This window comes from Capricornis sumatraensis, chromosome 13, assembly GCF_032405125.1.
Source record: "Capricornis sumatraensis isolate serow.1 chromosome 13, serow.2, whole genome shotgun sequence".
Classification (NCBI taxonomy): Eukaryota; Metazoa; Chordata; class Mammalia; order Artiodactyla; family Bovidae; genus Capricornis; species Capricornis sumatraensis.
This window is the reverse complement of record NC_091081.1, coordinates 31,042,037-31,054,149: the sequence shown is the minus strand read 5'-3', so window position 1 is coordinate 31,054,149 and position 12,113 is coordinate 31,042,037. Positions and strand designations below refer to the sequence as shown.

Sequence of the window (12,113 nt, the reverse complement as noted above, 5' to 3'; positions counted from 1 at the left end):
GGCTCACTGGTACCAGCTAAACTAGTCCCAAATCCAGAAATAGCTGGTAGTTAGGAACTGAGAATCTGCTTGGAGACAGTGAATGGGGAACCTTAGCAGTTTTGTGTCACTGTTAGAGGTGATCAGTTTGGTTCAGAGATGGAACGACCTGGAAAATCCTAAATCTGCCATCAGTTTCAGAATCTTTGATCTCATCTAAAGAAAGCAAACTTTGTAGGTATAATGCTATTGGCTGATTTTTTTTTTCTATTTTAAGATAATTCCCTTTTCATTACCTATTTATATGATTTATGATTTTATATCCAACAACAGTAGCCATCTCCAGAAAAATAGGTGGTTTTCACCTTTCAAAACAGGCATGTCCTTGCTTTCTTGTCAAGGGAAATAATGCTCCCTATAGTTTACAATTTCATTTCTCCAAGCTACCATTTCAGGTATCTTCTGCAATAGTAATCATACATTCTCAAAAAAGAATCCATGGGCAGGAAATACAGAGGATAACTACAAATAATATTATCCAGTCAAGTCATTAAAAAACTATGATGTCTCAAGAATACTATATAAAAGTAAAATCTGTTATTAAATAGCAGCCAAGAAAGTCCAGATTCAGCCATTCTACTGAAATTAAAATGTACAATGTAACACAAATACATAAACTGTGCCTGTGCATTCAAAGAAATGAAAAGTTAACAACTTATTGACTGGAGATGTATTAATATGTCTTTTGTCACTTGAACATTATTGACCAGAGACGTTTAATAAAATTGCTGGTCACAGGCACTGATTTCTAAAAAAAAATCCCCTGGTCAATAATGTGTTAATAGATCTAAACAAAGACAAAATGCTTTTAAAAACTGCTCAAGGATTAAAAAACATCATTTTACTTTGTAATCAAATTAGAATGAAAATATAAAATGACATTAATGACTGAATGACAACTACATATGTGAAACACCAAAAAAAAGCTATAGTTGACAGGGCATGGGCTCTACCTTCAAAGAGCTTATAATCAAGGAGATAGCAAATACATACTGCTCACTAGGTATAAATCTACCACTTAAAGATAATTCCAGCAGGAGTCTCCCTGTTGGCTCAATGGTAAAAAAAATTCACCTGCCAATGAAGGAGACATGGGTTCAATCCCTTATGTGAGAAGATCCCACATACCAGAGTAAGTCCACGTGCCACAACTACTGAGCCTGTGCTCTAGAGCCTGGGAGCTGCAACCACTGAGCCCACGTGCCAAAACGACTGAAGCCCAAGTGCCCTAGCGTCCATCCAACGCGACAAGAAGCCACTGCAACAAGAAGGCCAAGCACTGCTGCTAGAGAGTAGTCCATGCAGCAAGAAGACCAAGCACAACCAAAAATGAACAATTTTAAAAAAAAGGTAATTCTGATAAAAACTAAATTATCTTCATGCCCAATGGTAACAGAATAAGCTGAAACACCTAGCAGCAGCAACTATTCTAAGCAAACAAAAGGAATACAAGTGTATATTTCATGGGGCAATCACCATAAAATCATTTAAACTTGTATCTCTTTCCCCACAAAGAAATGTGTAATAGCTGTTCCTCATATGTCTAGATCAGCGCTGTCCAACAGGGATGTAATGCAAGCCACACAGCTAACTTAAAATTTTCAAGCGGACACTAAAAAGTGAAAAGAAAGTGAAATTAATGCTAATAATATTTTACTTAATATATCCAAAATATTATCAGATCAATATATAATGACTATATATAATGAATATAAAATTAATAAGACATTTTACATCCATTTTTTACTAAGTCTTGAATCTAATGTATATTTTACACTAACTGTACATCCCAAGTCAGACTAGCCACATTTCAATTGCTCATTTTTTGTCGTTATTTTCCAAAGTTAAAGTAATTCACAAACAGTAATCAATCTTTTCAGCACTGTAATAACTGCATAAGGAATATAGTGCACTCCAAGCTTTGTCAATAACCCCTAGCAGAAATTAAGATAACATTATTTCCACTGAAGATAGCGCACAACAGAAAAGCGTATTTTAACTTCCAAGGGCAGAACGCAACAACAAAATGAGGAAGAGTACTGTGTCCACATCTTGGCATCCTGTTCTGCTGCTTTGTCCACTGGACCGTTAGAAAAAGCTGGGAGTAGTGGAAGGGCAAACACAAATTACTATGAAAATGCAAATTCTGAACTGATGTGAAAACATAACCATACCTTTAAAACCTGCGATGGACCTCAGAATATCATAAAGTTCCTAGCAAAGTGTACCAGAAAGTTAGCTGTGGATACAATTCTCAAGTCCCAATTTACATTTTTGAGGTAGCATTGGAAGCAATTCAAACTTATAGTTTGTAAAAGATTAAAGCATACCATGGACATTGCCAGTTCAAGAATTTTTGAAATACCTACTGAGATACTGTCAAAACCCTAAACCATTTCTTTGTGTTAACCCCCCAAAAAGTGGTCAATAACAACTAATCTTTTAAAACTGATCCCTGGTGAGGCTGTCTCAAGTTTAAAAAAAAAAAAAAAAAAGATAATGAGCAACGTCTTTTGAAACTTACTTCTCATATTAACATCTATAGGATTTATACTTGCAGCGTGAACTTTGATAATGACTTCATTTGGATAGTGGATCATTGGTATCATCATGTTCTGGGTAAATCGAAGCACTTCATTACTCCCATATCTATCTATCACCCAAGCAGGCATGACAGTGCTTCTTGGAGAGGTAGTACTAATTTTTCGAACTGAAGGCTTTTGTACAACTTGGCTTCTCCAGAAGCAAACCGCAGTGCATGCATTTCTTAACACACAGGTCTTCAGAAATCCCATTGTAAACAAGTGGTTGAATTACGTGCCCTAATTAGAAGGCACTTAAACGGGATCAAACCCTCACACCTGAATTCCGTCAAATTCTCCCCAAACACTCTGGCCGGTTTCAAAGCTGAGAATTTTAAAATGAAGACAGACTAATGGAGCAATCAAAGAAAGAAGAGTATGGATGTACTTTGCTCTTCACATCTGAAATACTCCAATTAACGTTCCAATCAGTATGCCATTCATTTTCCTTCTCCCTTACACCAGCTCCCCTTAAAAACAAAACCCCTAAAATCCTGCCCTGTCCCGGAAGCCCTCTGCAGGAGAAGCCGATTCCTCTCGCGATCCAGACGCCACAGAAATTCACAAAGATTCACATCCAGCCTTCCGCCGCGACCCTAGCCCGGAGTCTCCTTTCCACCCTTTCTCTTTCCCTTCGGAACTTGCTTAGCGGCGCCAGCCAATCGTGTGCAAAGATCATTTGCCTGGGGCTGCAATTCGACCAATCGGAGAACTCGGTGCTGACAGGTTTTGTGATGATCAAAGATGGCTGCGCCCATGTAAAACCAGCAGCGGCAAGTGACCTTTCTGTTTTCCTCCTCGTCACCTGGTCCTTGTGGTGGCAGAAGGGGCACGAGGACCATGTTGGGCCGGACCCTCCGAGAAGTGAGTCGAATTGTCTGCTGAGGGTCCAAGAGGTCGGGAAGATTCGGGGAGTCTTTGTTCTTGTGGACGAGGGGTACCCCCTTCCTAACCGCGTCTTGGTCAGCCTCGCTGCCTTCTCCCTTAGAACCTGGGGGGATCCGGCCTCCGAGTCCTTACGCTGTGCTCCTTGTATCCTTCCGCAGTTATATTCTCAGTGGGGAAGGCTTTGCACCGCGGCGCTCTGGGGTGGAAGGCAGAGTGGCTTCTCTCGATTATTCGTTTGCTCAGGCTGCCTCCAGCCCTTGATGGCCTCGAGGTAGGCTCTGCCATATAACGGGGATTTAGCTAGCCCTTGTCCACTACACTCATCTGATGCAGTCCTCATTAAGGACCCCGCAGATCTGTCCCTTGCAAAAGCCAACTAGTGATTCTTAGCTCCCCACCCCCACTCCGCATATATTCATTCTCCAAGCTTCAACAACCTCCAGGATACAAACGATTTTCTTACCTGTGTCTCCATTTCCTCCACCTCATTTTTTGAACTCTAGGCTCTATTTGTGAATGTCTTCTGGACATCTCTTCCAAATGTCCCATAAGCACCCCAGACTCAGTTTAACCAAAGTTGACTTAATCATTGTAACAGAACCACCTCTTGCATCTCAACCTACATCATAAAAAACAAAAACATGATTTCTGATATTCTCTTGTTCAGGATACAGCTGATATTCCAGTTGCCCTTAGATTTTTCTTCATATGTCATGTCCAATAGGTCACTAAACTCTGTTCATTCTTTTTTGAAATTATGTCTGGAATCTGTTCTCTCATTTTATCCCTGCTCTTAGGGCTTTAATTCAGATCTCCTTGCTTTCTGGCACAGATCTCCCAACCTGCAGAGCTGTCTGATAGCAGGCCCACTTCTATCACAATCACCTTGGGCCCTCTTGAAAAGCTACAGCTGTGTCCCCCTCATGCAGGTCACTATGGTAATGCCCAGAGGATATGGTTTAACCTTAGCTCCCAGGTGATTCTGCTGATAGATTTAGCAATTGAGGACCTACCCCACCTTCCATCTTCCATTTGTATCTTCAATTGGCAAGTCTTTTTCTTTTTCCAACTGGCAGCCTTTTAGAAAACTATAAATTATGAGAACTTTAAATCCATCGGCTTTAAATAATAAACTGCTATTCCCTCAATACATTTTTGTTTTACCATACTAAATTGCATCTGCTTGTACTGTCAGTGAACAATCTATTTTGTTCTTGAAAAAAATTTTTTTATATTTTTTAACTACAAACATAATGTGAAATGAAATACAACCTAAAAAATGGGGTATGTTTTTTTTCTGTCCTTTCCCCCAGCACTACCTTTTTTGTGCCACCCTTCCTCACTAATGTTGTTAAGTGAGCCATTGTGAGAACAATTTTTACCTCAAGGGGGAAAATATATTTAGGGAATCTGACCCAAGGGTAGCCAGAAAGTTGCCTTGACATGATTACTTTCACTTAGTCACTCCTTTAACAAATAGTTATTGATACCTATTGTGCAAAACATTATTTGGTTATTTTCCCAAACTCTAATATACCGTCCACTGTTATTTCCACATCATTGTACCAGTGCCCCAAATTCGATGAATTAGAGGTTAATTTAGTACATATTCCATTTTAAAGATGGATCTTTACACATTCCATATGTAAAGATGCCTGGGACAGTTGAATGATTTATCCATTGTAATTATAATCAATCAGATTTCTCTCCATCACACTCTGGCTGAGCTTATTAATTGAAGGAAGAGAAAATTTGTAGGGGAGGGCATTTGGGGAAGAACTGGAAACTATGGTGTTTTGAGACAACTTGAGGGACCTGAGTGGAGGCTTAGGGCAGTAAAGGAGCCCTGGGAAGAAGGACTGTTGTGTGTGTGAGTCACTCAGTCGTGGCCAACTCTTTGCGACCCCATGGACTGTAGCCCACCAGGCTTCTCTGTCCATGCGATTCTGCAGGCGAGAATACTGGAGTGGATTGCCATTCCCTGCTCCAGAGGATTTTCCCAACCCAATCGAATCCTGGTCTCCTGCATTGCTGGCAGATTCTTTACCATTTGAGCTATAGAGAAGCACTAAAAAGAGGTAAAATCCCAAATGGGAGATAAAGCTGCTACTTGTAAATTTTACCCAGGTACATTCAGGAAGGGGAAGAGTCTTACTTTCAATCTTTCTTTTTTAGTGGCCTGATCCCAGTGTTTCTAGGAACCAAACACCACACTAGTATTACTGGCCCTATAGTTATATTAAATGATTATTCTTATATTAAAGAAAATTAATTTTATATCCAATAGGTTTCTTGGGGGTCTAGCCTAAGAACATTTAATTACTGTTCTATGGGAAAATAGATTCCAAATTTTAAACAACTCAGTTCATTTATTCAGCATTTATTGAGCACCTCTGTGTTCTAGACACTGAGGATCAACATGAAGACAGAAATTCCTGCCCTTATGAAACCTATGTTTGTGTGGGGAAGGAGGCATTAAGTTTAATAATATAACTTCAAATAGTATAGGTGCTATGAAGAAAGGTTAAGCAGGCTATTTTGTTGTCCAGTCACTCAGTCCTGTCCGACTCTACAGCCTCATGGACTGCAGCATGCCAGGCTTCCCTATCCTTCACTACCTCCCAGAGTTTGCTCAGACTCATGTCCTTTGTGTCAGTGATGCCATCCAACCATCTCATTCTCTGTCGCCCCTTTTCCTCCTGCCCTTAGTCTTTCCAGCATCAGAGTATAGCATGAGAATTAGTTGGGGGATATGGATGTTTTAGAGTGATCAGGAAAGTTTCTCTGACTGAGTGGGTGACATATAATAGAGACCTGAAAGATAAGAAGGGTGAACCCTGGGAAGAACTGGGAGAAGGTTCTTTCAGGCAAGAGGAAGAGTAAGTGGGAAGTCTCTGAAGCAGGGGCAAACCTGACATGTTCAAGGAAGCTCTCTTCTCACCCAAGAGAACTAAATGAGGAGAGTACTGGGAGGTGAGGCTAGAGAGAAGCAGGAACCAGATCACCTTTCAGGCCATGAGAAGGAATATGGGTTTTATTCTACATGTAATGCAAATCGTCTGGAAGGTTGTGAGTCTTTGGGCATGATCTGATTTAAAATTTAAAAAGCTCCAGGCTACTCAGGATTGTGGTCTGGAGGAAGGCAAATGGAGAAGCAGGGAGGCCAGTTAGAAGGCCATTGCCTTGCCAAGAGCTGATGCAGCATGGATAGGGTGGTGGGAGCAGAAGTAATAAAAAATAGGGGTTTCGTTTCTTAAGTTTGGGCTTTCTGACAGGTTGGATATAGATTTGATGGAAAGAGACAAGTCAAGGAGGATGCTTAGATTTGGGGCCTGGGCAAGTGGCACAGTGGTAAAGAATCTGCCTGCCAGTGCAGGAGACACAAGAGATGCGGGTTCAATCCCTGGGTCAGGAAAATCCCCTGGAGAAGGAAATGGCAACCCACTCTAGTATTCTTGCCTGGAGAATTCCATGGACAGAGGTGCCTAGCCGGCTATAGTTGATGGGGTCACAAAGAGTCAGACACAGCTGAACCCAGCACACAGCATCAAGTTGGGAAAGACTCTACAGGGAACGTGTTGTGAGGAGAAAATTATCAAGACAGGATAATTTTGAGATGCCTCCACAGATAGCCAAGCGAAGAGGTTGGTTAAGCAGATGAATATAGGAATGTGGAGATCAAGAGAGAAGCTAGGTATGAAAATATGAGTTGGCCAGAGTGGAGGAGATAATTGAGGTTAAATGGTCAGATGAGATCACCTGGGAAGCTGAGTGTAAATGTAAGGCATAAAACTTTCCAACATTTCGAGGTCAGCAGTAGGAAGCACAGCTAGCAAGAGAGACTTGAAGGAACGGCCAGTAAGGCAGGAGGAAACCAGAAGGGCTTGGTGTCCTGAAATACAAGTGGAAAAGAAGTACTTCCAGGAGGGGGTGATGTTGAATCCTGACCCAGACTGAGTGTGACTGCTGGATTTAGGAACGTGAAGCTGACTGGTGATCTTGAGGTGCTATTTCTTGGAACAATGGAGACAAAAGCAAAAATGTTAAATGGGTGTGTTAAATAGAGTACCAGTCAACCAGACACTCAGCTTCCAAGGGCTCTTCTATACCTTCAGCATTTATCAAGACAGTTTTTCTTTTGAAAGACAGTCCTTTTCCTCAGTGAATCTCTGATGTTATTAATACCTGTGAAGTTAAGAAAATGTTCTCTATTGGTTACAGAGGAGTAAATGCTATTATACTTTGCACAGAGAAGTAGTGGAGTATAGTGGTCCAAAGCATGGGCTTCAGAAACAAGATTAGGCCTTGGTTGAATCCCAGCTCTGTTGCTTTCTAGCTATGTGATTTTAAGCAGGAACTTGGGTAATTTATCTGTAGATTGGAAATAATATCAGCCTGTTAGTGTGGATATAAAGGTTAAATGAAATATAAAATGTATAGGATAACACCTGGAGCTAAGAGCTATTATTAGCACTGATTTTGTTACAGTGACAAAATTACTAGATTATCTGTGTTTATAGTTTTCCCTTGTTCTCTAAGAAGAGTAGAGATTTTGTGCAGAAGATTTCCTCATTTTTATAAGAAGGCGTATTACTGTTCTATTGTTGCACAACAAATTTGTCTTTAACACAGTCTTAAAACGCCCACAGTCTTATCATCTCACAGTTTTGTGGGTCAGGGCCGGCGTGGCTGGGTTCTCTACTCAGTCTCACAAGGCTGGACGTAAGGTGTCAACCAGAGCTGCAGATTCTTTGGATGCCTTGGGATCCTCTTTCCACCTCACTGGTGGGCAGAATCCATTGCTTTGAGGTTGGAGTACTGAGGTCCCAGTTTTCTTGCTGGATGGTAGAGTAAATGAGCTCAGGAGACAGGAGATGTGGGATGATTAGAACTGAGGTTTGGGAGAATATACAAATGCTGGTAATGACATAGTCTGGGCTTTGACTATATGAGTGGGTAACTGGAGTGAAGAGTTTGTGTCAAGGGAGTTCAAGAACTGAGAGGCCTGGTGTCAGTGTACCTGACTTGAGGTTTGAAGTCAACAAAAATAGCTACAGTGAACCAGCTGCTAAAATCTTTCATAAATGAAAAGGAGCACCAGGGAGACTGTTAGAGTAATATAATCTTCTCCAAGAGCTATGCTTCAGGTGAGCTGGGGGTTTTGAGAAAAGAGGCAAGAAAAAGGCATTGAGGACAAGGGTAACACCTGCCCACACAATCTCCCCTCCCCACTGGACTCTGGTACATGGTAAGAAAGAACTAAAACAGCCATCCTGTTGGAAAACTGCAGAAGCAGTGCCTGAAGAAAAGTCTAGTTTCCATTTGAGAAAAGAAATGCTAGGGAGAGAGAATTTGTTTTCTTAATGAAAACTTTTCCACTTGATTTCATCTTATATTCAGATATGACACTTTTAGTTTTGCTCCAGGGGATCTTACTATTTATTTGTCATAATCCTTGTGCCTAGTCCATTCTAGCTAATTAGCGTCTTTGTTTTCATTTCCCTTCTCCAACACCCTTATTGATTTTCTCAAATCTAGATTACCTAAGTACGGTCCTAACAAAGATCACCATTTAAAATGAGTACTCCCAGAACAGTGTGGAGCAGTCCTACTCCTGGGCATATATCCAGAGAAAACCATAATTTGAAAAGATGTATGCATCCCAGTGTTCATTGCAAGACTATTTACATAGCCAGAACATGGAAACAACCTGAATGTCCAACAGATGAAAGGATAAAGACCATGTGCTATATTTACACAGTGGGACATGACTCAGCCATCAAAAAATAAAAATTAAATCATGCCATTTGCAGCAATATGGATGGACCTGGAGATTATCATACTAAGTGAAGTAAGCCAGAGACAGAAATATGATATCGCTTATACATGGAATCTTCAAAAATAATGATACAACTAAACTTATATGCAGAATAGAAATAGACCCACAGACATAGATATCAAACTTATGGTTACCAACAGGAAAGAGGAGGGGATAAATTATGAGTTTGAGATGAACATATACACACTACTACGCATAAAACAGATAACACACAAGGACCTACTTTATGGCACAGGGAAATATACTCAATATTATCTACTAACCTATAAGGGTAAAGAAAATCTGGGGGAAAAAAAGACATGTTTGTATTTGTAGCTGAATCACTTTGCTGTACACCTGAAACCAACATGACACTGTAGATCAGATATACTTCAATAAATAAATGAATACTCCAGACAGTCTGATTTCTTGCCTTTGTAACCACAGCTGCAACTCCTTACCTCTTCCTGTCATACTAGTTGGTGAGTCAGAAGGCAACTTGAGGATAATGGACATTAGGAGACTTGAGGGGAGGCAAAAAGAGGAGACAATAGCAGACATAATCTTCCTCGTCCTTACGGTTTTGCTCTGGGGTAGGCCTGTTTGTATACCTCTGTGTCTGTCCAGCTTTGTGCTTCTGCAAGTTCTGATACTTGCACCCGGCCTATTTACATCAGCCCACTCCATATTTACAGTATCAGAACACACTGCTGTCTTTTCTTTCTCTTCAGCTCCACTCGTCTCAAGAGTCATACAAACCATTCAGCAGTAATACCTCCTTTGTTACATTCAGTTATCTCCTTTGAGTCGAGCCCAGCTGCCCCTCGCCAACCCCCCACCCTCCCAGTATCCCCACGGTAGCCCTTTCCTCCCCCTGTGCATCAGCATTAGGGGCCCTCTCAGTGGACTGTTCGCACTGCTTTTCTAGCTCAACACCCTCAGGCCTAAGAAGACCACCTCTCTGATGATTTATTCAACAGTTTAGAGCAGAACAGTTGCAGATTTTCCCCTAAATGCAAACTCCTATTGCTTGATATATATTAGGACACATGAAAATACAGTCAACACACAGGACAGGCTAAACTTCCACTGGTGCAGAGAGAAATCATGATGGAGCAGATGTTAAGAAGTTACCCTTTACTATTTGTGTGACTTTGAGCAAATCATTTAACCTCTCTGAGCTTCAGTTAATTTATGTATAAAGTGAGGTTAATAATTAGTTGGTTGTTTTAAGGGCTAAATAAAGTAATAATGCATGTAAAGCAACAGTAGTGCCTGGTCTTGGTTTTGAATCTAAACCTCACTTCAAATTTTTATATTTAACCATTCTATCTGCCTGTCTCAGTATAACATTTGAAACTTCTGCAGACTCCGCAGTTTTTTGGAACTGTGTATATTCTAGGTTTCTGTGGCACTGAAACAAGGCCAAGTCACGCCAACTGAGCTCTGTCAAAGATGTCTCTCCCTTATCAAGAAGACTAAGTTTCTAAATGCGTACATTACTGTATCAGAAGAAGTGGCCTTAAAGCAAGCTGAAGAAGCAGAGAAAAGATATAAAAAAGGTAAATTACTTTGACGTGTACTTAATTGTTACATCCTGAGAGAAAGAATTTAATTTGATATAGCAGTCTCCATTTGGCAGGTAGAGCTTTAAATATAAAAAAAAAATTTCCCTTATTTAAAGACCTGGGGAATTCCCTGAGATTCAGTGGTTAGGACTTCACGCTTTCACTGCTGGGGGCTCCTGTTCAGTCCCTGGTTGGGGAACTAAGACCCCACAAATCTCGTGGTATGGCCAAATAAATAAAATTATTTTTTAAAAGAAGAACTGGTGTGAGGTATAATAAAAACGAGACTAATAGGTATGTGATGCTTTATAATGTCCACCGCGTAATTTCTAACACAGATTTGATATCTGAGGAAGTATCTTTAGCAAAAGCTAGTAGCTGTCTTAATAACTAGGATTAATGTCTCTGTATTTTGAACTAGATATCTTTTCTATTCTTTTGGTTTCTTAATGCAGGTCACTCACTGGGGGATTTAGATGGAATTCCTATTGCAGTAAAAGATAACTTTAGTACATCCGGCATTGAGACAACCTGTGCATCAAACATGCTGAAAGGTAAAGTTTAACTAGCCAGAGCATTATTTTATAAAAATAAATGTTTTTCAGTTTAAATTAAAGATAAGATACTAATGCACCAAGATATCTTAGACTAGTTATATCTGCAAAGGAAATAACTTAGGGTGGAATATTACCTTCTTACTATTTGCTCTTTCTCAATGCAGATTTATTCTTCAGGGGTAGGCCTGCTTAACAGAGGAATCCTATTTAGGAAGATAACATCACTGCAAACACACTGAGTGAACTCTAACTCCTCTAACTTCCACTCGTTGACAGTGTAGAAATAAGTACAAAGTGGCTGTCATTACCCTCTTTTGCAGATGGTATAAGGATTTATTATTAATAACATCTACTGTCTGATTATGTTTTATCTCCTGGCTCCTCCACCTTATATCACTATACTTAATATAGTGATGCTTAGTTTTAATTTTTAAAGTTCAGTAGGTCAAAAAGGAATCATATTTATCAATATATGGTTGGATCCTAGTAGGAAAAAGAAATGGAAAAAGGATAGAAAGCTTCACACTAAAACTAATATTCTGAGGTGTATGCCCCAAGTTCCTCTGATAAAGTAGACTGTTGTTAATTGTTTGCGAATATACACTAGATAGAGGAAGTTTTAATTGATAATAAAGATCTATTCCTGCTGGAAATAGATAAA

At 40.1% G+C, this 12,113-nt stretch overlaps 2 protein-coding genes across 2 annotated transcripts in view; one reads left to right on the top strand and one right to left on the bottom strand.

Annotated features, from left to right (window-relative positions):
- The window catches only part of RTN4IP1 (reticulon 4 interacting protein 1), a 52,349-nt gene extending 49,117 nt beyond the window's left edge, over window positions 1–3,232 (bottom strand). Inside the window, exon 1 of the mRNA XM_068985337.1 lies at window positions 2,564–3,232. Coding sequence (XP_068841438.1) covers window positions 2,564–2,834 — 271 coding nt within the window. The 5' untranslated portion in view covers window positions 2,835–3,232. The remainder of the gene's footprint in view (window positions 1–2,563) is intronic.
- Window positions 3,233–3,363: 131 nt separating this feature from the next.
- Window positions 3,364–12,113, top strand: part of QRSL1 (glutaminyl-tRNA amidotransferase subunit QRSL1) — a 28,575-nt gene continuing 19,825 nt past the window's right edge. The window contains exons 1-3 of the mRNA XM_068985207.1: window positions 3,364–3,485; window positions 10,730–10,889; window positions 11,351–11,449. Of these exons, the coding sequence (XP_068841308.1) occupies window positions 3,462–3,485; window positions 10,730–10,889; window positions 11,351–11,449 (283 nt within the window). The 5' untranslated portion in view covers window positions 3,364–3,461. The remainder of the gene's footprint in view (window positions 3,486–10,729; window positions 10,890–11,350; window positions 11,450–12,113) is intronic.